This window comes from Kryptolebias marmoratus, linkage group LG21, assembly GCF_001649575.2.
Source record: "Kryptolebias marmoratus isolate JLee-2015 linkage group LG21, ASM164957v2, whole genome shotgun sequence".
Taxonomy (NCBI): domain Eukaryota; kingdom Metazoa; phylum Chordata; class Actinopteri; order Cyprinodontiformes; family Rivulidae; genus Kryptolebias; species Kryptolebias marmoratus.
In genome coordinates this window covers 19498783-19525513 of record NC_051450.1, presented here as the reverse complement: position 1 = coordinate 19525513, position 26731 = coordinate 19498783, and the positions used below count along the sequence as shown (strand labels likewise).

Sequence of the window (26731 nt, the reverse complement as noted above, 5' to 3'; positions counted from 1 at the left end):
GGACGTGGTTTACAGAAGCTGCCATCTTGTATTTTTGGGACTAGTCTGCACACTGTGGATGCGGAGCTTTAAGTCCAGGAAAAAGGTTGTGAACAGTCATTGTGTTACATCAGCTTTCTTTTAGGCGTGGAATAACTAATTACAGCTAAATATTTAAAAAAATATATAATATTTAAGGTTAAAACTACGTGAATCAACAAGAGTCAGAGCCTGAAAAAAATGAATTGAGGTGTATTTTTATTTTTTAACAAGGGCAACATCCTGTTTGTTTTCATAGAGAAGTGAGACTTAAAACTTGTATTGGGACCAGCCTACGGGCACACTGTTTCCCTCCTGTCTTCTACTTCCGTAAGTCTATATTGGGTCCAGTATACAGTCGTTGCATTCAACAAATAAACACTTTTTAAAAGAGGTGAGTCTCCAGCTGTGATTAAAGAACACAAGTTAGCTTGCCATCTCAACTCCCAGAGGAAGACTGTTTTGTAGTATGGGACCCAAGACAGAAAACACAATGTCTCCTCATACCTTCTGAAACAACTGGAAGGCCTTGATCAGTAAATCTTTGAGGTCTAGAAGGACTGTGAGGGTTCAGTCGCAGATACAAGTGAGGGCCTGATTGGTTATTGCTTAATAGAGAAGAAGGAGGAGCTTAAATTGAATCCTGAATTTTATATGACTATAAACTATGATTATGAAGCAGGATTTTGGTGTCATGCAGCTGAGTTTGAACCAAATGCAGAAGAGAAACAGAGTCTTGGGATGCATTCACACCAGCCCTGTTTAGTCCACTTTAATCTAACTCTAGTTTGTTCGCCTAGAAAGTCCGGTCCGTTTGGTGAGGTGTAAATGGGCAATTAAACTCTGATGCAGACCAAAAAAAGCAAACTCTGGTTCACCTAAAAACTAAGGTCTCGGTTCGGTTGAAATGGATTTGAATACAGTATGTGGTTTATAATTAAGATATAATTTTAATAATCTTGCTTTAATTAGAAAAATTCCTCATCTGGACTGACAGTTTAATGTGTTGTGTGACATTTTAATTCAAGCAAATGCATCAGAATATTTAAAATGCAGATTTAAGTTAAAGTTGGGTGTTAAAACCCAGAAAACTACAAGCTGTTTGTGTTTTTGTCTATCAGGTGTAAGTTGTAAGCTGTTAAATCTAAATAATTGTATTTATGGCAGCTAAAAAGGCCCATCAAATACCTGAGGAGTTGAACTTTCTCATCTCCTCACATTATTTTGTGGAACAGATGCTTCACAGACAGGTCAATTTGTAAGTTTGTGGTCATCTGAAAATGTCAGCAGGTAGATGTCAACAGTTTTGCAGTAATAATCAGCAATTCTGGATTATTATTCAGTGAAGGAAACACAGTTCTATGACAATTCACTGTGTTTAACTGTGGTGTGCATGTGATTGTAGCTTGAGTTGTGAAGATAATCTTACATTAAAAAAAAAGCATCCTGCAGAGAAATGATCCATTTTTTTCTCCTATTATAATGCATAGTTAGCTTGGTGTGTTTTACAAATGTAGTTTTTATTTTACATTCATATCTTATAATCTATTACTTACTTTATGATACAAGAAAGTTGTATTTATTCAGCAGTATTTTGTTCTCACTAACCATGCACAAGCAGCTTTAGGTTAGGAAAGGAATGTGATTTACATATTAGCAAATAATGAATTATTACTGTTTGCCAATATGTTCATAAAACATTATTCACCTTAACTGAAAACTTAGCATGCAATGGTGTTTGGAACAGAGAAAAGAGAAAACAGATGTTACACAATAAATAAAATGCCTCTTCAGTTTAAATGGTCTCAGTGTTTGAGTTCAGCATTGAGTAATGATTATTCCAGTCAGTCGATCAGAAACTGGCTCACAAAATTCTGATAAAAAAATATGTGTTATATTTTTCTATATTTTTGTTTCTCTTTTTAATTTAGTAAGCTTTGGTTACATAATCAACAACAGTTTTTGGTTATCCTTCAATACTGCTTCAAGTGTTTTTAGAAGACAAACAAGACATTAAATCTTTTACCCACTCTCAGCATTAGGTCATGGCTCTTTTACTAATGCGCTAAAGGAATTAACTGGGGTGAGCTTAACTGCAGCCCTTGTGTCCAATACCTGCACTTTTGTAGTTTGAGCACCAAACTCTAAATACTGCTCTGTGCACCACAGGTCTTGAATGTGGTTGAGATGCTAATATTAGCTCATGCTCACATTAGCTGAGTCATCTCCTCTGTGTCCTTGGCTTATTAACTGATTTAGGCCTGATTAGATCAGTCTTGGAAGAGCTTGCACGGGCACATGTACATGGAAAATTTGAATATCAAAATGGAATTGCTTGACCAGTGAAAACTAGATTAATTCAAAATGTTTGCATCAAGGTGTAGGTAAAAACAGATGACTACACATATTTTTAATGCACCTTGCAGCATTTAGAGCCATTTATGACATTAACTATAGCTCATGTTATGCAAACACATTTTGCAAGTCAAAGCCACTTATGTTGAGAATATGTGATGCCCCCTTTTTTCTCTGCTTTGGTTTCATTTGGCTTCATGAGAATATTAGCATAGGTATTGATTTTGCACTTTGTTAGATAGAGTTTTTGTTAGCCCCTATGTGTACTTAATGCCACAATACTAAGAATGAAGGCAAGCTGTTTTGTTACAGTACTGTAATTTTCATGCAACTGTCTTTCCAGTACAAGCTACAGACACACTTTAGATATGTCAATTGGAAGACATAAAAATATTTTCAAAGGTTTAACTTTTACTGTTTACCTGTCCTATTTTTAATCCTGCAAACTCAGTCAACATCCCTCCAAAAAAAATGCCTTTTTTTGCTACGATGTTGAATATCCCGATGGCCTTAAAGCATAGGGATGTCTTTTTGGCATTGAAATTTACTCTTTTTGCCAAAATAAAACAATCTCTTTCATACCATCGTTGTTGATGATGAGAGCGCGTTGCACTCCTGCTTCTTCCTATTTGAACGTGTTGCTCTCGCCTACTGCGAGCTGTTTGATCAGTTCAGAACACGATGTTACAATTTGACATAGTTGTCTTGGTAAATAAGAGAAAGTTGTTTTGGTGTCTGTTTGATTTAGTCAGCCAACGTAAAACATGTATGCCTGCGTGTCCTCCTTCCACAGGACTAAGCGTTTCTACCTCTCTGTCTGTGTGTGTGTGTGTCTGTCAGTTTCCTCTCGAGATGTTAATTCCTTTCCTCCGTGTTGTTGCCATGCTTCCACCAGCAGTATCTGCACCAGGGAGACGAAGACATATTGGTGTTAATGAAAAGCCCTCCTAAACTATCCTCCCCACATGAATGTTTAAACACGCTTGTCATAACATTCATTCGCTCACACATGACAGCTAGCATCTGCAGCTGCCTTGCTCGTCCTCAATATTTTATTATAGCATCTCCCCTAACCCCACACTAGCACAATGGCTGTGTGTTAGCCAACTGAATTGTAATGACTCAAAGCAGGCTGTGTTCAGACCAACTGACAGCACAGGCCATACATAATGAATTCAGAGACACTACAGGCCTCATAATGGTACATTTAGCCAGTCTTAAATATGAAAAGAAGAAAAGAAAAGGCTAAATGAAGGGTAGATTGTTATACAAAATGGTAGAAAACAGATAGATATATAGACAAACAGATCAGATTTAAAAAAAGCAGTAAGAATGTAAGGCGGGGATTCAAAGAACACCAAAAAAAAAAATATCCAAGTGCATTTTACTAATCAGAAGTCCCATAACACTTCAGGTCAGTATTTGAGACCTTGGGGATTTTGACAGAGATGATTCACCATGGCAACGGTTGGTCTGAACCCTTCATCACTTATCAACCTTCCTTACTGCCTCTCTACCAGTTTTATTAGATGTACAATTGAAATGTTTTGCCTCAGCAGAACATGTACACATGACCATATTGTCCAAACTGAAAAAGTGAAACCAAGGCATATGTGGTTCAAAATCAGTGTTTTTCTGACATAATAGTAACGAGCTTCATGTTGTGTGGGAGATGAGGGGACTTACTGTATAAGCAAGCAGTAAGAGTAGTCAAAATCACACGTTGTAAAGTCCAATTAATATTAATGCAGAGCTGATCACCTAAGGGAGATATTGTTTGTAGGCAAGTTTCCTAAAGGGGAGGGGGTTAGAGGGCTCTCTGTTTCTTCTAAAATATGTATACAGACTTGGATAAATATGTTGGTACTCCTACAGTTCATTGAAACAATGTTTAATTTTACTTGAAAAGCAATTCAGTTAGAAGCAGCTGGCAAAGGTATGTATGTATGCCTTTATCTTGTCATAGAGCAAAAACTCATAAAAGGAAATGATTTGTTTTTTATTTTACAAAAAATATCCTAAAATAGTATAGCTACATTTATTAGAATCCTTAAAGAGACTATTAATCAATGCATTATTGCCATGTTTTAAACTAAATGGATGACCTTATTTCGTATCATAGATGCCTTCAAGCCCTTTAGCAGCCATTCAACCTTTTTAAAGGGAACAAACATGTCACTGGGTAGGATCGTTTTCTGCACCACACCAGACATGGAGCAGAGAAAGCAAAGGTGAGAACTGTCTGAGGAGCTCAGAAAGAAGATTATAGATATCCTTATTAAAGGTAAAGGCTACAAGAACATCTCTGAGTAGCTTCATGTTCCTGTGACCACAGTTGCCAATATTGTTAAAAAAGTATAAGGTTTATGAAACTGTAGCCAACCTCCCAGGATGTGGACACAAGTGAAAATGCAGCCCTAGGTTGGTCAAATAGATGGTATGGATGGTAGCGAAAGACCCATGGAAACTATTCAAAACCATTCAAACCGAACTTGTCACTTTTTGATCACAGCATCTGTCACCTTTTGAATCATAATGGGCTTCATGGAAGAAAACCATGGAGGGCTTCACTATTGACAGAAAAAAACACATAAAAGCCAGATATGAATTTTCCAAAATACATGTTGACAAGCCCAACATTCCTGAGACGAGTTTCTGGAACTGATGAGATAAAACTGGAGCTTTGTGGCCAGTCACATCAGTTGCATATTTTTGATTATTGTGGAAGGGTACCATCAAACTTATGTGTCAGTACATGCTACTTAAAGCTGCTTCATTTATTTTATTCTGCTTTATTGCAAACTAAACTTCATACAGAATTTATTTCTTTAGTTGTCTCTGGCTAAATGGGCTATATTAAAGCTAATTTTAACAGTCTTGTTTACATTATACTTTAATATATATAAAAAGTTATTATAAAATCAACTATAACTGAGGTCTACTGTCTTTCTTTGTGTGCCAGCGATTATTGGGTCTGTCATTTATACGACAATGTGTGATCAGCTTAGCACAGTGCAGCACTTATCTGTGTAGGTCTCTAGCTTCTGCTGATCTGCATAAGTAACTGTGCCACACATAAAGCCCCTTCTAAATCAGTGTTAAAGCCTTGATAATAGACCTCACTGACCAATTGATTGTCCTTCATATGTTTACAGCTCACTTTAATTGCCTCAAAAATACCATTTATCAGCCGAGAGCGTTCATGTATGCATGCATGTGTATGTGCAAGCATGCCTCTCCATCGACAAAAAAAGTCTATTGATTTATCAGCATCTGGATTTGTCCCGTTCACCATACATAAAACCCCTGCGTATGTGCTGCTCAAAATGGGAAATGGCCCCATCGATTCCCTTAAGTTGGAGCCCAAATGCTAAAGATTTTTGGATAAGCTTTCTCATTACTTAAGCTGAAATCAATAGGGGGGAGCATGGGTGTAATGAATGAACGGGCCACAGATCAGATGAGGTGTGCTCATCCCTGGCCTGTCCTGGTCGATCTGTGTGTGTGTGCATGTGAGTGTTTGTGTGTGAGAAACTAAAGAGACAGAGTGAAACTAAAAATATCTGACTCTTTGTACATCACAAACCTTTTTCCTTAGCACTCACAGCTGAAGACTATTTTGTGATGGGATCACACCAACTGCAGCACCAATGAGTCTTCTGGCCTCACTTGTTTTCAGAGTTGGCTTTCAATCTCTACATGCAGGCAGACAAAATACAGTTGTGGGAATTCACAACTAGATGCCACCACTTTTTACTAATACATGCATTCATTGTCTGTTGTTTATCTGTGGTTGGGTCATGAGAGCAACAGGTCTAGGAGGGAAACCCAGACACCCCTCTCCTCAGAGACACTCTGAAGCTCCTCCTGTGGGATGCCACAGTGCTCCCAGGCCAAAGAGGATAAATATATCCCTCCAACTGGTTCAGTGTCTTACACAGGGTGTCCTCCAAGTGGGACATGCCTGTCAAACCAAAGGGTGCATTTAGGAGTCATCCAAATCAGTTGTCCAAACCATCTCAGGTGACTCCTTTTAATGAGGAGGAGCAGCAGCTCTACTCCAGCTTCCCCTCAGATGACAGAGCTCCTTCATTTCCGCCGTTTGTGTCCAGGATCTTCTTCTTTTGGTCATGATCTATACCTCATGAGAACTGGTGAAGGTTGGAATGTAGATGGTCCAGTAAAGTGAGAGCTTTGCCTTTGGTTTAGCTCCTTCATCACTACAGACCATAGCAACACTCTGATTATTACTGACAAGGCCCTGATCCATTTATCTATCTCCTGCTCCATCCTCCCATCACTCATGATGGATGGAGCAGTCCACATTTTCCCAGTTATTAATATATTAAAACACAATATTTTGTAGATTATATCTGTTCTACAGTTTCCAATACAGTAGGTGTCTTTAAGATCATATCTCTTCATGATCATTTGTTTCTTAGCTGATGTTTGATATTAAATTGTAATCAATTGTTCCATATTGTGTCAAAAGTTTAGGTTCTTTCAGAACCTCAGATGCCAAAATTAGTAAGTTGTATAGTTTAAAATAGTTTCAGTAAAATCTAGATCAAAGATAATTCTGTATGGGCATCTAATATGCAGTGCATGTGGTTGTGTGTCAGCCATTTGAGCAAAAGTTGAGTATATACATACACACACGCACACATAAAAAAACCAACCATTCCTCCCAACCACAGCCACTTTGGCTAACCTTTTGGATTTTCCACTTTCCATTCTTTCCCCTTTTTTGAAATAGTAAAATGACACAGAGTGGTGTATCTCAACTTATTATTCTTGACCAAGTCTGCAGACATTACTTTTCAAAGTTACCAGACAACTACAAAAAGACTAACTTTGCGGTTTGGCAAACTCATGGAATTACCTCTGTTATATAAATACAACTAGTACTGTAGACACTTATCATCTCAGCCATTGAAAGCCTGGGTATCACCAACTTTTGTAAGTATTTCAAATTGTTGGATTTTAAGTTTGGTTGATAAAAAATATGGTAGTTAATAAATGTCACATGAACATGAAGCAAGCTACTTCAGAGCTGTGTTTCTGGAATACAAATATACATAAAAAGAGCAATCAATAAATTGCAAATATCAGCTGTATCAACAGAGAGCACAAATATGTTTCTAACAAGCCCTACTTTCTAAAGGCTGATTAATACTTTGTGAAAGGTGAAGAAATCTGCTCTCACTGACTTAGTTGTGTCATGAAAATCCCTTAATTTTGTTCTCACAGCAGCTCTCTGAGCTTTTTCTGTGCACAATGTCTTGGCAGAACTTTTCCTCACAGGGATATGCGCCAAGTATTGTGTGACTGGTCAGAACTTTGTTGTGGGAGTGTTTGTTTGTGTGGAAAAGTGAGTGAGCTTTAATGGAGTCATTTTGCTTCGGCTGCTCTGCTTAAAATCAGCTGGCCAAGACTGTTACAAAATACAGCCATCTTTACAACTGCTCCAGCAAAACTTAAAAAGACAGTCGTACAGTTATTTTGCATGGAAGAGACTGTGCAGAGACACAGGTGGCTCTCTGTGGCTGTACTGGCCAGGAGGAAGTGCTCTTCAGCCAGGCAGCATAGGGACATTTCCCTTCGTTTGCTTGTTATTGTGCACTTTCTGTCGGAAACAGTGGCAGTCTCTTCATGACAAATTTGCAAACGGAAGCAAAAATCTGTACAGGAATGAAGGAGTGGAGACCCCAGTGGGAAGAAATGTGTTCATGCTGTGGGGAGAAGGGAGGGGCTTCCCAGGAGTTCTGCGCTGTAGTTTTTCTTTGAGTATGAAATGTTCACGAGAAAAAGAACGTCTTGCAAACATGTAAGCAAGAGCCAAATTCTTCAGTTCTCCAGCAGTATAAATCCAGCTTTGGAAAAAAAATTCCTCCTTCACCCCTTCACTCCCCTATAAGGTGTTCCATCTTTTTAACTTATAAATATGGAAGACCAAAGATGATGAGATTCACAGACAAGAAAGGAATCAAAATCTATTGTAGCGTGTCCTTTTCCCCGTGTAAAGTTTGGATTAAATGTCACACATTAGCATGTGAACTTTTAAATGAGCTTGTTTGCTCTCCACGGTGTGGGGCATGTAAATATCCATCTTGAGTATAGAATAAGGATTGCTCAGTAGGGGGTTAGGTAGGGGTGGGGGTGATGGGGTCCAAGAACTGAGATATCTGAGGTTTTTCACTGGCAATTAGGCCCCAGCAAGGGACTGGTACCAAACAGCTCTATTGACCAGTTGCGCTACACCTGAAGTGGCAGAATTTTTAAGGATCTCTGACGGCAGTAATGTCTTCTAAATATTAGAGAGGAGGTGATTGACAGCTATGACTCTCAGCTACTAACACACCACATTTTAGCTCAATATCTGTAAAACTGGTTAAAAAAGGTAATCATTTGAAGATGTTTATTCAGTGATTGTTTTCTGGAGTGTCATTTAAACACATCAACTGGTTTATGAGATGTTTTGCTAACAGGCAGACGGACAGATGAATGGGGCTGTGGGAACTTGGCTGTGGTCTTGTGATCCTGAGGCTGCAGGTTTAAGTCCAGGTTGTGTCAGGAAGGGCACCTGGCTTAAAAACAAACACACAAAAAAAAAAAACACTTTGCAAATCCTCTGTGTGAGTTGACTTGCTGTGACAACCCCAGACAGAAAGGAGCAGCTGAAAGAAATATAACAACAGACAAACACACACATGAACGCCTGCCTCTCATGGCGACAGACAATAATAAATCAGCTGTCAAGAGTCGAAAGTACTTATGTACTTTAATAATTACTTATTATATTCTTCATTTATTTACTTCCTATTGAACCTATAGAATGTTGAACCAAGAATATAGCAATGATCATAAAAAATAGTTCTAAGGTGCTGGTGATAGCTAAAGTATATTCAGTTTAAAAGAGCAGTCAGGAATAACCTCAGGGTTTTGATTTTACAATGTGTGCAGGTGTATGAAGACACTTGAGCGTGCTATTGATAGTAACAAAACCTCCTTGCAGTACATGTCTGCATGATTTTTTTCATCGACCACAATTCCCTTTGTTTTAAAATACGAGTCTGCTTATTTATTGACACAATTTCCTTCCAGTGAAGGGCTCGTGTCTATAAAACACATTAGAATCATATTGCAATCTTTGCTTACCCAGGAGCAGCGTCATTGTTCTATTATACTCAGTGAACAACAGCATCACAGCCTGTTATCAATCCAATATCTCATAATGTGCTCTATGCTCGGTCATTTTGAATATAAAAAGATCTTTTGCTCTTATTGTACCATATTTCCTATATTTAGTATTAATCTCTTGTACTGACATGAATCTGACACATCCAATATGATATTTGATTTAGTTGCTGTTTTTGTTTATTTTCTTGGTCTCTAGGTGATATTGGATACATGTGCCGAGCCGGTGCAATGTTGGCTGTTTCATCGGAGTATAAAAATGATTTAGTGTGTACTCAGCACGCAGTGTCATTGACTAGCTTTAATTTCACTGCAAGGGTGGGCTTTATTACTCTGGTACTCTCCAAATGTGTAAGTGTGTGTGTGTAAGAGAAAGAAAAATGGAATGAGATCGAATGATTCTGTGCATATATCTGTCTTTTTTAATGCTCAGCAGTGTAGCAGCGTACCCCACCTGTGCAGACACACACAAAGTTTTTTTGTTCACAAATTATAACCAGGAACTCATTTAAGTTATAATGAGACAAACACAGTGGATTTTAACTACTAACACAATTATAATCTATAGAAAACCATCAATAAACATTACTGTTACGATTGAATTGGATCCTGGTTGTTCAGTTTGTTCATATAGTTCAATTAAATTCCACAAAATTCTTTTAAGCAACTAGATTTCTCTTTTAGTCTTTACCTTTAAAAGCTCTATATTCGTTTCCAGTGTCTGTCAAACATTTTTTTTGATTAGGAATGGCTCATGTTAAAAACTGTTTTGGAAATCAGTCTCACTTTTTAAAATTATGTTTATTTCATTAATCGTGTTCTATACTTGATTCCTCTGTTTAATTTGCTAATTAAAAACTGAAAAAAAAACTGTTCAAAGAGGCTGAAGGTGAACAAATTTCCTCCTAACAATTCAATTCAGTATTTCAACATAATTTAGATGTTTTCTTTGTAACCTTAATAATTACTTATTTTAACATGACACAAGAGGATATTTGTAATCTCAATGACCTTTTAATGTAAAAGAAAAATAATCTACACTCTCATTGAAATTTGTACAGAAATTAGCTGTTTATATGTATATATATAGTTTTCCTATATTGTTAAAAAGATTACAATTCCTGTCAAAAAATGTAAGCATTTTTTTAATTTCACTTTTTAAAAGCTTGTTATTGTTCACTACCTTAAGGCATATTATTTAGGTATTCCATCAAAAATAGCTACTTTACATTTATTTCATTAATTGTTTCTATTTTACTAGAGTAAGTGTGGTAACATTTTTGCCCAGTGTGGCTTGATGAATCTCAAGATGATAAATCTTTAACTTTAAAGTGTTTTTTTTTCGTAACCTAGCAAATCTGCCTACTTTCATTTCAAAAGTTTAACCCAGCAGAATAATTTATAAATGTGGGGACTGCTGCCAGAGAAAGTTGAGGCGGAGGTGGACAACATAATAATGTGGCCGCCCAAGAATGCAGTTTTGCAAACCATGCACACAAAATAAGCTGTGATATTCAAAAAGCTGTAACTCAATATGTAGCCACATCATGGCTCGCTGGTCGCTTGGTTGCAAATATTGAGCCTGCATTTGAAAATCAGCCTATTTTCCAACTATTTTCCAACAGCTGCAGCCCAGTGAGATACTACCTTAACAGGGGTGAAGGTCTAATCAATTTTTAGCCAAATTTACTAAATGAATGTGAGTGATATTTCTTTTTTCTGTCTTTCTGTCTGCATTTCACTTCACGGCTGCAGTATTTTCAGCCTCTTCAGCATGTAATTATCATTAAGTAGAAGAATCAATTACATCAACACTTGGGAAGGTGCTCACATCATACACAGGCCACACTGGTCATCCCAGTTCAAGAAACCGAGGAGCTCCACTTTGCCTTGACAAACCTGACTTCTGATCAAATGCTACAGAACCATAATCATGTTTGTGCCACTGAATTCTTTAACCTTTGCGTGACCCCGCTGAATGCCAGCGGCCCAATCACAGAACCTAATTGAATCTGCTCGGCGGCGCCCCCTCAACTGATGAAAAAATAAAATTGGAGGTGAAAAATGAATACAATGGTAGAGAGAAAGAGAGAGAGAGGAAGGGAGGTGATGCTGGTGGTGGGGGTTGCAGTGCAGCTTGATAAATACACAGACATACTCACAAACACACAGCCAGACATGTACACACAATCACACCTTTTTTTTTTTTTAATACGGCAGGAGAATGGGGAGTGGGAAATGACAGAGAGTGAGAAGGAAAGAGGTTGGGCCCAGGTTTTTCATTACCCCCCCGGCCTATTTGGAGGATATTCCTATAAGATAATCTGATTTATTTGCAATTTTCCTTTAAGCGGCTTAGTGTTTACCTCCAAGATTAATATTTTTCTCTGTTATTAATATTAGACTGTAATTAGGAGTTATCCGTCTCGCTTTTCACCGGTCCATGGCTGGCAGGCAGCTAGCTGGAGGAAGCTCTTGTTGCAGCTCCCTTGTTGTGATCCTATTTCCCAAGAAAAAAAAAAAAAGCACAAAAAGAAATTAAGAAATTTTAAAAGGAGGACAGAGGATGAAGAATAGGGATGTTGAACTACAGCATACTGTATACCTGCTATTATGTCCAAGAGTGTGTGCAGGTTGCTGTGGTTGCAGGAACGTACAAATATGTGAGTGTGTGTGTGTTTGGTTGATGTGAGTGTGTATGTGTGACAGTGTGATGGTCCCCTCTGATTGATAAGGTGTCTGTGCCGGCTGCAGATTGCTCTTGCTGATTGCTTCTGAGAGCTCCAGCTGATTTATAATCAGAGCAGGATGAAGGATTGGACTGTGGATTGCTTATCTGTTTACCCCCACCCCCCCACCCNCCCCCACTGCCACCACAACATAAACTGAGAAATTATCATGTTGAACACACGCGCTCACACACTTCTTATTAAGTGCATTCGGAGACAAACACACACTGACCTAAAGAGCATGCACAGCTTTACTCAACAGAAACCTCATATTTTTAAAACTGCTGAAAAGAATGCAATCAGTTTTAAAAGACACGAAAGGAACATTAAAGGAAAAGTGAGTTTTATCTATAAATATATACTGTATTAAGGGTGGGAATCTTAAGGCACCTCTCATTTTGATTTGATTAAGATTCAGAGGACTACAATGCAATAATAAAACGATTATCAATGCATCTCCATGCATCCATAGTCACACTGTAAACAAAATCTGAAGCGTATATTTTTTCAGACCTAAAAAACATATTTTGCTCTACAGTTCAGAATAAAAACAGTTTTTATTCAAACAAGATTTTGCAAACTATATGAACAAAAAAAGGCCAAATGTTGAGTACAGTGGCATAAGATTGTGTGGCAATCGATGCTATCTTACCTTCTTTCTTCAGTGTTTTCATGACTTCATTTTTGCTCTTGCTGTAGAGTGTGGGACTGACTGTGATGATCATGTTTTATTGTGGCTCCAAAGTGATTTCAATTACTGAACGTGGATGCAAATATGTAAAAGTTGCTATGGATTTTGCAGTTTGCTTAGCCTTGTCCAAGATAGGTGGAATATCTGAGGTCACTCACTCGCTGATCCTTATGTTAGCATATATATATATGTATGTGTGTCTGTGTGTATATGTATGTATTTGGCAAAAATGTCTCATTTCCATGCATGACCATATGTTCTTAAAGTCTTCACTGTGGTGAAGTTTGTGTAAATGGATAAATGTGGTTTTGGTTAATCACAAAATATCATGTTTGAACACTACAAATAATAACGCAAAAATAATAATTATAAAAATTCTTCTATACTATGTGATACCAGTTTGCCAAGCCAGGGTGCAAGCAAGCAGTTTTAAGTGCTGACAGCTTTTGTGTACCCCTCAGTACTGGGTCAAAAACTCAGCGAGTGTGTGTTAATGTGTGCCTGTCTCTTCATCCTTCTGTTTACTATTTTTACCTGTCTCTCTGACTTTTTTTTTTTTTCTGTACGACAGTTGTTCATAATTGCACAGTGACAGAATCATAAGAGAAGGACAAAAACACAAAGTACATGAAATACAGACACACAGAGAAACGAACTGACGAATGGCAGCAATTAGATGGGGAAACCAAGCATGTGAGGACAGAGGAGCGCTGAGGGGCTTCAGCTGCAGTATGGAACGTGTGTGCCAATGTTCTACTGTATGTGTTTGTGTGTGTTTAGAAGGTTTTTTATCCTTCTAATGCACCATCTATCTTGTCTAAATATCAACACTGTTTCATAAGTCACTGGACAGTGATAGAGGTTGGGTGCAGCTATTTGTGTGGTGGTGAAATCTGCAATTGTACGCCAAACAGAAAAAGAAAGGTCTGGATTCTAACATCATTAAAAATGAACAAAAATAAAAGATGCTTATAATTTCTGTCATACACTTGCACTGTTTCTGCCTTTTGAGTTGACACTGACACCAAGACCTTGAGATTTGTCTGTCTTTTTATTCTCTTCACATTTGATGGATAACCTCCTCACTGCAGTAAGAGCAGTAGTCACTTCTCATCTTGCTTTTTAATGTGAGCATTCATCTTTTAATAAAATTCCAGTAGCCTTTTCTCTCTCTTAATTAATCGCAACTTTACTCCAATTGCTGCATAAAAGGTAGAGTCTATTCCCTTGTACTGTAGTTGCCTAAATTTCCAAAATTCCCCATCTTGTATTTACAATGTCAGCTGGCTTTTACTTGGTTTTGATGTCTGGCATGATGCACAAGTAATTTAGCCTTGTCTCACAATCACATTCAGACCAAATTAAAGAGTTCATATTCGTTCCAGCCTTGCTTTTGTGCTCGTTTAGATAGCGCTGCTGAAATTCATATTTGAAAGTCACTATTTATGAGCTCCAGTGGTTTAGTAATAAAACAGTCAAATCAAGCCTGGTTTAGTTTTACAGTGATATTTGAGATACACTGTAGAAATTATTTGTTAACCATTTTACTTCTGCATCTGTGTGCAAAACAAAACAGACTGACAATACATTTAACATTTGTTTGTGTTAATAGTTTATTTTCCCTTTGTGTTAGCAATACTTGTGTATTTCCAAAAAAAAAAAGTGGAGAGGAAAATCCTTTTCTCCAGTTGTCCCTCAGTGGATACTGTATCTGGAATTGTCTATATGTTTGCAAATATGAATTGACACAACTCCCAATCAATAGGATTTTAATGTGACACAAAGCAGAAGTTCCACTTTGTCACCAGTCCACAAAAAAGGAATCAGCTTTTATTCTTGTATTTGCCATCTTCATCTTTTTCTTATTGTGTCAGTTTTAAGTGTCTGCTCCACGTCTTTTTTCCTGTTTTTGATGTATTTTCATGGCAGCGTTATGGAGCCACATACAGGCCCGGCATAGTTGCTACAGCATTTTGAGTTCTTCTCTGTTTCCCTGTGGATGAAAACATTTTGTAGAAATGGTGCCGTGTTTCAGGGTCTTTTTTAGAAACAGCAAATGAAAAGACAGGGTTTCTGCATGAACCTCTCATGCCAATAAGTAGCACTGTGTGTGTGTGTGTGTGTGTGTGTGTGTGTGTGAACAGGAGTGAGAAAGAAAAAGAATACAGGTCTTCAAAATAAAACAACTTCTTATTTACATGCAAAGTAAATGCATAAAGTGAGTTCATATGCTGCATGTAGCCTATGTATAGTGTCTGTGAATAATATGAATGAGTGCTGTGCGCTTGTGTGGTAACCCTGTATCGCTGGCAAGCTCATTTCTCTCAGAAATCAAAGTTAAATGGGTCATCTATCATGAGAATATGTGACTGGGACTCTTGTCTCTGCCATGCTCTGTGTGTTTCCTTGTATGTGTGTGTGTGTGTGTTGCTCACATGCAAGGTGTGTAGTGCAAGAGCAGTATGCCTTTGCAGCTGTATGTATGTGCACACAGACAGGTCTTTGTGCTCATGTGTGTGTATGTGGCGGCCACTTGTCTTTGCCTATGCCATGATTAATGGTTTACATTGGGCTGTTCAGCCATGCATGTTTCTTGGTTTATCGTTTTATGCTGTCTCCAATTAAAGCTCCATAACTTGAGTGATGGCTTCACGCCAGTGTCCATCAATAGAGGCCATCAGTGGCCTCATGTATTCAGGATATGGAAGCCACACACTAACTAATATCCTCTTGTGTCAGAGCTATTGGGCAGTCTGTGTGCATGGATATACAAATGCACAGCATATGTGTGCATAAAATGAAAAAAGGAACTTTTTTTTTAATGATCTATTTTACTTTCTAAAACCTATGAAATCAAAGATATAAAATAATTAGCACTTTATTATCTTATGAATAGCATTCACCAAGCAATCAATAATAGATTTGTGTTGTTTTTTTTAATCTACACTGTTAGGACAGCAAAACTGAAAACATAAATAAGTGTAAGTTTTTATATTCTTTACGTCAGTTCAGGATTTTGCATCATTTTGTCTTGCAGGTCTTGCAGGTCTGCACCAGTGAGGTGGTAGTTGATACATACATCTGGACGTCTGAGCTTATTCATGTGTGCACCACACAGACACACACACACACCTCTGTATCATTTCACGCAATATTATTTCTCATATAGCTGTAATGACATTAGGCCGATATGTTGATTATACTGTCGGAAAACAGCAGGCTGCTGATTGGGTTAGCGTATTACCTTATATCACATCTCTCCATTCATCCCTGTTTTTTTTATTTTTTTATTTTTTTTATTGCCCTCATTTTTCCAAATCAGATCCCACTTCCCCAGTTTCCAGGGCGAGGTTCCAGGCTATGCATGCAAGGTGATGTGAAGTGATATGATGATAAGACAACACACACACACAAAAAAAAGGAAAATGCTAAATCCTAAAGGTGGGCAGTTTTGTAATAGGAGGACAAAGCCTAGTGATGGGACAGTATGGTGTTCTTTTAGTTGAAAACTGCGAGCATAAATAAATATGCAATCAAGCTGACATCAGTCCAAATGAGAGCCCAGGTTGTACATGTGATGCTCTCTGCTCAGCGTGTGTTTTTGACAAATACATTTACTAGTTGCATAGATCAGTAAAGGAAACAGGCTGTGATTTAGTGAAGCCTCAGAATAAGAAGGAAGGAGAGGCAAGAAGGGAGATAGGTATTTTAAAGTGGGCTACTGAGATTGTTAGAGAGAATGAGGTTTCATTTGCAGCTGAGACAGTGAGTGATGATCTCTATGGTGTGTGTCTGTGTGTGTGTAGGGTTGTGATATATATGCTTTATTGTATGTGCTGTGTATGTTTTATACAAAAGGGCTGGTTCACATTTTCCTGTGCATTTCTTCTCTCATACCCATCTCTCAGTGATACACAATAGTGACTAAAATCTAAACTACCAGTAAACACTCCTCAGCAGTATGGATGCGCCTTATTTTCCCCTCTTGCCTTGCGAGTATGTACACACAAACATACACATACTCTCAGAGACAAACTGTATTGTTAGTTTAAAGGAAGCAAACATTACACAAAGCACCACTGGAAACAATAACTCTATGGTGAACCAAATCCTTTTGGTGCTCTTTAGGTCTTAAATACAGAAATATTAAACAAGGATGTTCCACTGGAAATTACTAATGGTGCTGCACAACACTGGGAGCACATTTACAGGTAATAATTTAGCCATGCATAGTGTGTGGTGGGACACACAAGCAGTAAATGGAAAAAAGATAACAATAAGTCACATCAGACATCCATAATATAAAGGCTGCTACACCACGTCATGGCTATGTGACACAAGGAGAAAAATGAACGCTGGTTATCTGGAAATTATAAAAAAGAAGGAGGGGGACGGATTTAATATTCAGCAGTGGCTGAAGCAGCTGGGGGATGGGAGGGAGAGAAAGCAGACCTACTGATGGGGGAAGGCGTTGAGGCGACGAAGATGATGGAAATTAATCAGTCCTATCATCTGCAAGGGAGTTTAGCCAACCACCTACCTCAACACGTTAGCGTCACTCAAAAGGAAACAGATTCTTTGAAGATGCTCATGCGTTCCAGACTTTGTAAGTAACTGTCTGCAAAGGATTCCATTGAAAGTATAAAAAATAGTTAACCATAATGATGACATTTCTTTGTAATTCTTTTGTTCTAATTACCTGGTTTGTAGGGATTTTACTTTTTTTAATCAAATACCACATTACTTCATCAATCATCAACATGTATTATATTACTAGACCAAATGGCCCCGCCTTCTTTTGTTGCTGGGACTGTTTTGTTAACAAAGGCAACGTTTTGTTTATTTACATGGGAGACTAAACATAAATCTTGTACTGGGAAGATCATGTAGGGACCCTGCTCCTCTTCCTGGCTTCAACTTCTGGAAACCCATATTGTGTCCATCTTTAATACATCCCAGTGCTCACAACTGGTTTTAATTTTCACCTCAGAGGAAGCAAAACTAAATCTAAACTGAGAGAATTCCACAGTTCTGACAAAAAGTTTATAACAATCAACAGATATGAGCTTAGTTTTCTGACGGAGTGTGGAGGGGATGCATTTTAAAAAATGAGCTCATTACCTCCTTCAAAAGAACAGTGACAATTTATATTTCAATAAAAAGCCTGATGTAGTGAATCAGGTAATACACGTACACATTTGGGAAATCTTTTGATGTTTACATATATTAAAAAAAACATTTTTGCAATTCTTTCAAAAAAAAATGTTTGGATATTTTAAAATTTAACATTCATGTGTTTACCTGCTTGCCCACCAACTTTAGTGAATGTTGGCTGCTAAGTGTCAAGATGACAAACAAACTTCTCACCTGTATTTCAGTGTTGTTTTTGTCAAAAACTCAACATATTCTCAAAACTGTTTGAGCAAATGAGCTGTATCACATTGTGAATCCTTGGATAATGTTCCTGGTTTACCCCCTAGGATTCTGTTTGCTAATTTAAATGTGCTATCATAGCGCTTCAATCAGTTTTCCACCCACTTATATTACATCTTTTCAATTATACAGATTACTATTGCTGGTAGAGCTTATTGAGCTGTACTTTTGATTCAAAGGCACAAGGCCCATTGAGGCACAGGCACTGACTGATACACACACACAGACACACACACAAAAATGCGCGAGTGCACACCACTTGATCTGCATATCATTATGCTTTTGATTCAATGCCAAGGTTTCTCCGAGAAAGACATCAGAGTCAAATGGAGCGAATGTGCGCACAACACCTGTAGGATTTGTGTGTGAATGTGTGTGCCCATGAGAGAGGCAGCTGTGAAAGCTGCACCTGTTTAATTGAATTAGCCTTGTTAATGTATTCACACAGGCTGCCAAAAAAGCATGGCATCAACAAGCTCATTAGAGCAATTAGTTAATTAATTGTCTGCATGGCAGTGGCTTCCCAGAAAGCTGCGTCTTCATTATCTGATGTCTGGCGTCTGTTGGGTTATTGAATGAGAGCTGATAATACATTATGCCTGCGTGCTCATACATGTCCTCAAATGTTATATGTTTCTTTGTATGTGAAACCTATATGTGGTTCTTTTGGGTGAGAGATGCACATATGCGCATGCATCCTTGTGTGTTTGTCTGCGTACGGTATGATTTGAGCATGGTGGCCAATATTGGTGTGCATATTGCATTGAAAGGTTATGTGGGGACCGTCACTCCCACAGGTAAAGATAGAGCAGTCCTCCTAGCCACTTTCTAATCTCTCTTTTATTAGAAGTTAATATCTCGCCCGCTCTTTCTCACTCCACACTCCCACCTGCTTAGAAATGGCCCCGCTCCATCTTTTTAATTCAATTATATTAGCCACCCTCTCTCTCCTCTCTCTTTTCTCTCCTCTCTCTGCGCCTCTAACTCTCAAACTCACATCTCTCTTTAACACTGTCTTTTCTTTTCTCTCGTTTTTTTTTTTTCTCAAGTCATTCCTCCTTTCATTGTCCTTAAATTTTCCATTTCTATTCTTAATCCTAGATGAAGGATAGGCCAATCAAGGATTTGCACACATCTCATCTATGTCTTGGCAAAAGAAAAAAAAAAAGAGAAAAGAAAAAAAACATGATGGCCAGGAAGAGAGAAAAAAACATAGCTGTGATAGGAGGAAGGTAAAAAGCAGGAGTTGAAGGGAGAACCCCAGGGGCGAAACTTTGATTGCTAAAGTAATGAGACTTGATCATATTGAGGTTTTTTCTCTCAATAGGAGCTCCACTAATAGGAAAGTCCAAGACTTAAGCACTCATTTGAAATAAAATCACAAATCTGATATTCTTTCTTCCGGACTTCAGCCAAGGTCCCGTAATCTCCGCTGGAGAATTACGACTTCACACAGACCACATGGGAACTTTTAATCATCTCTGATGGGGGCACATTTGAAGATGAGAAAAATCGCAGTAATGTATTAATTATGTAACAATATTATGAAGTTCTCAAAGTCGGCGCTTTAAAAGCCCTGAGCTATTGGAGGAATTCTGACAGGCATTGTGATTTTTAACTACAGTAACTGAATTTATAGTGCTGATATTTGTAGAACTTGCTTCTAGACTAGTAAGTAACTCAACATTTCTTTTGTTCTCTAAAGTTCACGTTTTTTTTCTTTTTTTTTGATTGATCTTGATTGCAGTTGCAAAAAAAACCTGATTGCATGCTATCAGATGAGAGCGATCACAACATCAAGACACATTAAATCCTCATATATTGGACAATTTATAATATTTAGAAGTTGGAGCTGTGTACCGGAGCAAATGCATAAGGCAAGCCCTTTTCATACATGTGATGTGTGACATTTACAGCCTCATCATTCAGATATAGGTCACTTTAACATTTTCCTCAAAGCTTTATTCACACATAGTGCTGCCTTTCCCCATGAGATTAGATAGTACATCAATTGTGGTATCCAGGTGAAAGTTGTCTTACCACATCTGCTGTTGCCATGACAATTTATATTAGGTTGACAAGTGTGTTATAGTTTTGAACAAAAAATCATAGTGATGATAGATGGAAGGTGTTCAAAAATGCCGCTTTACTACATGTTTAGACTTGCATATATGTCAAAGAGGAGATGGTGAAGCTTCTCCATGAATGAGAACAAACGTTGTATAAGACATTCTGCAAGATTGTTATTAATATTATTATTACAATCAGGTTCTGTGATACAAATAAGTCATAAAGCAGCTGGATTGGGATTAGTGCAATATTTAATTATTTTATCTGTTATTTATTTAGATTTTAATTGAAATGATTAGCAAAATAAAGTCAAAAAGTTACTAATGTCAGTCTATTGTGTAACATTTATTTTAAAAAATATCTTGAAGTAAAGGGATTTAAATGACAAATCGCAGTCCCAAGTACAGTGAAACAGTTGTTGGAGTTTATGAGATCTCATGGCTTTAATTTGATTTTCTGTTAATGGCAATAATATTTAAAATGTGTAGAAAATGTGCTTTTTTCCTTCATTTATCATCGGAAATCCCACTTGCATTATGAAGGGATTAACATAAAGAAGATGAACTTTTACATACTTTTGTATTTGCTTAACTTTAACAGCACTGAAATTTACATAATAAATTTCTTTAAGTTCTGTGAAACCCCATTTTATTTCCCAATAGTCTCACTAAAATTTGTGGATTTTTCAGATAAAAGAGTAACTTTAATTCAGTATTGTGGAACCGACTGTCTTTTAATCATTACCATCCGTTAGCAATGCTGTAAATAATTTACCCAATTGTAGGATGTTTTTTAATTTAGTGATACACTATGCTGAATGAGAGAATAAAGTATGTGTGACAAGCTTTTTTATGGAGACAAAAATGGATTGTGACAGTCTTATATGACTCTAAGTCAGTCAACTTCCAGATGTTAAAATAGCTCGAGAGAAATCAACAGATGTTGCAGTTTTTGTTACCAACTATAAATTCCCCCCCACAAGTTTTAAATCATTTAGTCTGGTTAAAATTTGCAACTGTCTTTGTTTGTAGATACACATTGAAATGTGTATGTCTGTTGTGGTGTAATGTGTTTGAGAGTTTTTGTTTGTGTGTGTGTTGATGGTTTGTGGGGCCTCCTTACTAATCTAACACAGGGCTCTTCTAACAGTGCTAATGAAAAGGGTCTTTGATTTGGTGAGGGGCTCTGATTCAGAGGGCCACACACACTCTCATTCATTCATAGGGTGAGGGGTTCAACCACTGGCTGCTTCCTTTGAAATTAGCCCTCTCCCACCCCCTCCCCCTTCATCAGCAGTAATTACTGAAGTACAGTGATGCACAGTTAACTGTTTTGTTTCAGTGAGTACACATATTTCAGTCTTACTGCTTTCCCTTTATGAATCAGTGCATTTTCACTTTTGATTTTAGAATTAGAGACATGCGGCTTTAATTGATCCTTTCATTGATGTCACCAGAAGAACGTACTCTGCCTTTGTGGAGACACACAACATTGTAGCAACAGTGAAAGCAATTGTCATATGAAGCTCAAACGTTTTATCAAGAGAAGTTGCAGTGTTTTGATGGGCTAGTTCCATACCAAATGCTAAGGTGCAATTTTGGTCTGTTTATTGGATGCATATGCTTTTAAATTTCCTCAAATCAAAGAAAATCCCTAGATCTCTCATAGACATGTCTTGTTACTAGCTTGTGGTGGCAACATGGATTATTTCAACACTTTAACGTCAATTTTAAAGATTTATGATGTACTGAACCCATCCACATTCAACACCAAACTTAGAGTGCCAACAATACATTAATCAAAGCCATACATTTATTTAAATGATCAAGCTTAGACCAAGCACCAGCCTGGTAATGTACTTCTAACTATTCACAATGTTTTACATTGAAAGTGTAAGCTACCTTAGGAAGTATAACAGTAAAAGACTAACCTAATATGAAGTAATCAGAGCACATGTGGACATAGTGTAGAGTTGAGTCTCATAAAATCTCCCGTGCAGTTCTTGACAACCATAATGATCATCTTTGTCTTGATAATCCTGCTGTTTTTGCTCCCTTGGTAATGATTTTGGCTGGTAAATGGTAAAATCTTTTCTCATCTCTTTGCCCCCAATTTCCACAGCTTCCAATCGCCTATAAACTTGGCATTTTGTACTGATAGAGCAAGCATTGCATGAACCGTGAGTGAAGCATCTATTGTTTTTCCTCCTACATGTCAAACAGGAAGTTTGCTGATGTCATTTGAAAGCCCCCTTTATGGTTATTGAGAAGGTTAGGCAAAACAAGTTAAATCATATTTAATAAAAAAACCTTCAGAATAACAGAGACAGAGACCTGCTAAGGAATAGTGAAGTGTTGATCCCAGATTACCCTTTCTGCATCTCCCATGCTATATCTTACACACATGATCTGGAAGTAAGCATAGTGATCTTTAGGAAACAACAATAAGCTAAATGGGAGACTACCACAATAAAAAATGAAGTGTCAAAATCAGTAATTTAAATTACTTGAAAGAGATAAAACTTTAATGCAACATAAAAACAATACCTACCATTGTGCTGGTATAGATTCTCAGTCATCCTGTTTGACTTCTCTTTAACATCAGTGCAAAAGAAAAGTTTTTTTTTTTACTTTATTGAATTGAGAAAGCTTCTCAGATGAGAAGCGAAACGTCTTCAACCACAAAATAGAAGTCCAGTTGTTTTTGTTTGTAACCCCTGTTTTTTTGGAAATACCTACCATTGTTTAAAATATATCTTTTGCTCATTCTGACTTATCCAGAAATATTTAGATGAACAAATGTTCCTTAGCAAAATACTTTTATTTTATATAGTTTTAATTTCATATTGGTCAACCTTATTAGTACAAAATCGAAACTTTGCGAAATGACACTTCTTTATATGTTGGTGTGTGTTCAAATTTTTGATATGTTTATATGATTTCAGATTTTTCTATTGAAGTGATGTTAAAGAAAAGTCAAACAGGATGACTTGACCTGGGAACTTCATAAGTCTCTAAAGAAGAGTTGCACAATCAACAGCTGTTCTACTGCAACACAAAGAAAACCTGACCACACTGCAGAACAAAGTAGAAAGCACACACACTCTCTCACACACAGATGAAGGGAAATCTTCTTAAAATAAGGAACAGAATTGGGCAACGTTCTCTAAATCAAATCCAATGTGGAACATAAGGGAATTCTCCTCATTTTTCACTTCCTTTAAAGTTAATCATCTGTCCTTGGTCTCGCTTGCTTCCCTCCCTCCTTTCTTTTGCCCTCTCTCCATATTTAATAACTCATCACCACCATCTTTGCTCCACTGGGGGTTTGATAGTATCCCAATAAAGAACCATGTTCATGTGAATATCACCCAGCCATTGAAGGGAACAAGACTTGAGGAGGGCGTTATTATTATTTTTATTCTTCTACTGTTATTTCTGCACTTTCTTTTTTCCTTCTCTCATTTCCTTTGTCATCCTCAGCCTCACCTCAATGAGAACCAGTGGTAATGAATGTGAACATTAAAGAGTCATACTCATGATGAATGGAATGGCCTTTAGCTTTCTCTCATTGTCCTTTTTCTCCACCTCTCTCCCCGCTTTTCTTTCTTCCCTTCCTTTCCTCCTCCTTTCACCCCTCTGGGTATATCAGAGTGGCGTGTGGCAGTGATGTGTTTTAGGCTTAAATTAACCCATTTACTGTGTCCTTGACCAAACTAAGTCATTTGTCTGCTGTGAGTGTTATAGTAATGTGGACGCCTGTCAGGCAGCTAAATCAAATACATTCAACTTCAGATAAAAGCAGCACTCTTTTACAGCACCAACTTAATCTCCCAGTTACTTTTTTTAAAATCACAGTTGTTTCCAGAGGGTGGCAGCAGGTAAGTCTGATTATGTCACATTGTATTCTCCTCCATGATATTAATGTTCAGTGCAAAGTATTCATGTCATAAATTTAGGTAACAGTTTGAAAAAGAAATTTGTGTCGCCTTGTGTACACAAGCTTACCTACTTGAAACAGTGCAATGCTTCAGTAAAAATAAATAAATACAATTCGGAAAATAACCATCCTGAATGTAATATAATTGATATTTTTAAAAGACAAAAAAATCTTTGTCAAATGTTATTTGCACCAATAAGCCTTAAAGTATGGTAAACAACACTGAGTATTCTGTCACAATGCAATATTTAACTGGAAACATCTCGATTTTGGCATTCACATGGAGGCTACTATAACACTTGCCTCCCTTTAAACATCAAAAAACAAAACGGCAACACGTCACCCCCACCCCACATTTGATACTCTCCACCTCCTTGTGGGCCTCATAAGAAAACGGATTAAAAATTGCTCGGAGAAAACAGCAAAAAGTCAATTTAACCAGGCTTCCAAGTTCCATTATCTGGTGAGGTCTGATTGCATCTATGGTATAAAAAGCCCAACTCAAAACAATCTCACCCTTACCCACAATCCTCAAGATCCCAAGGTTATTTTGGTAATGTCTTAGTTCCAAATGCATCATGGATCTGCCAACTATTCTACATCCATGTTGCTTGCTCATTGCTTGCAAAGGTGGAACCCATTCAATATCAATGTCTGCCCTGTCTCTGCCTGTTATTGCTTTCTTATTTTGCTTTGTTGTGTATGAAACCTTCGGGAAGCATATGTGTAGCCCTGAATAAATAAAAATGCAAAGAGTGAGAGGACTATAAAAATGTCTCTTTTCTGTTCAGCCAAGCTAAAGGTCAAGTTCAAATGGTGAGTTCACATACAGTAACTGACAACTGTGATTTATTATGCCTTTTAGAAAAGTATGTTGTTTTAGTGTGATAGTGAGTAGTGTAAAAGGAGGCTCAGCTCTTCTCTCCCTAGTTTCATAAAGCACTTCTCTAAACATGTAGTCCTACAACTTTATGTTCGTCAAGAAGCTTTATTGGTTCGGAGTCAAACTAGTAACAGTTGGGTTTCTTTGGTCTTACACAAAGCTTTTACGATGTTTCCTTTCACTGCTATGGCAACAAAGAAAAGACAAACATCCCTAAATTTTACTTTCTCCTTGTCTTGGTTTGCCTCATTGGAACGGTTCACCCCTTTATCCCCATGTTTGCCTGGTTGTCCCCCTCACAGCTTCAAATCGTACACAGCAACAAAAACTGCTCTTACTTTTCACTTTCCTGCTCTTCCCTCTGTTTTTGCGCTCCCCACAGCTAGAAACAATGGAGCACATGCCGAACGATATCAGCAAGACCCTGGATCAGACCAGAACGATCTGAACACAGACAGAGAGCAGAGACAAAAGATCCAGGATCAGCTGCACCATGCTAGCAAAGAAATGCTGCGGCAGGAGCTAACTCTTGAGCGTCTCACCACTGAAAAGAAGGTAACTGTTCACTTCATTATTGACTGTAAAAAGCTGACACTGATTCAGTTAAGTTCAGCCAAAATACCATGACTATATAAGGAAATGGGAACACACGATCTAAAATATTAAATATAATTTTCCTTTTATTTGTACTATTTTGTCTTTTCCAATAATATAACAAAGAGGAGAGGTTGCACAGGTGAGGGATTCATTCATATATGAATTTTTAAACTGTAATATTCACTATGACACGCATTGTCTGTTTCTAAAATGGTGCTTATAATAAGATGTTAAATATTAGGTAATAGGATGTTTCCTTTAGTTAGAACCTTATTCAAAACACACTTCACCAAAAAAATTCTATACTGAAAATGTATTTTTGAGGATGGGGCTACAAAAAAACAAAAAAAAAAAATCCCAAAGACTCATATACTGTGTTGTTCTTTAGACTTTTTTTCTGTTCTGCCTTTTTTATGATACTCAAAGAGCAAAATATTTGTTCCTATTGGTTTGTGTTTAAATTTGTTAACCAGGTTGAAAAGATACTTTGCCCTAAATCATTGCCGACATTCAAGGGCTTAGATTTGTATTATAAAAGGGAAGCAGCAGACAAAGTTCAGCCCTTTTTCATTGGCAAACCTCTTCACTGACAATACACTTTTCACTGTTTCTGGTGAGGGGGTTAAGGTCAGTTTTTGCTGCTATAATTGAGACTGTAGTTACAACAGTCACGCTGTTTGAAGAGAGCCCTTTTAAAGTTTATACCCAGTGTGTTTTAATTAAAACTTTTGATAATCCAATCAAAATCAGTGAACATAAATTCATTTGAACACAGTTAAATTGAAAGCAGAGCATATTCTAAAGCTCTAATCTGGGACA

The 26731-nt window shown here is 37.4% G+C and overlaps 1 protein-coding gene across 2 annotated transcripts in view; it reads left to right on the top strand.

Moving 5' to 3' along the window:
- LOC108243142 (myosin-9) overlaps positions 1–26731 on the top strand; it is a 97972-nt gene that overhangs the window by 23228 nt on the left and 48013 nt on the right. The window contains exon 3 of one of the 2 annotated variants that reach the window (XM_037973043.1): positions 25698–25870. In XM_037973043.1, the coding sequence (XP_037828971.1) occupies positions 25698–25870 (173 nt within the window). Of the gene's footprint in view, positions 1–24347; positions 25871–26731 lie in introns of those variants that run through there. The other variant, XM_037973042.1, reaches the window with a different exon arrangement.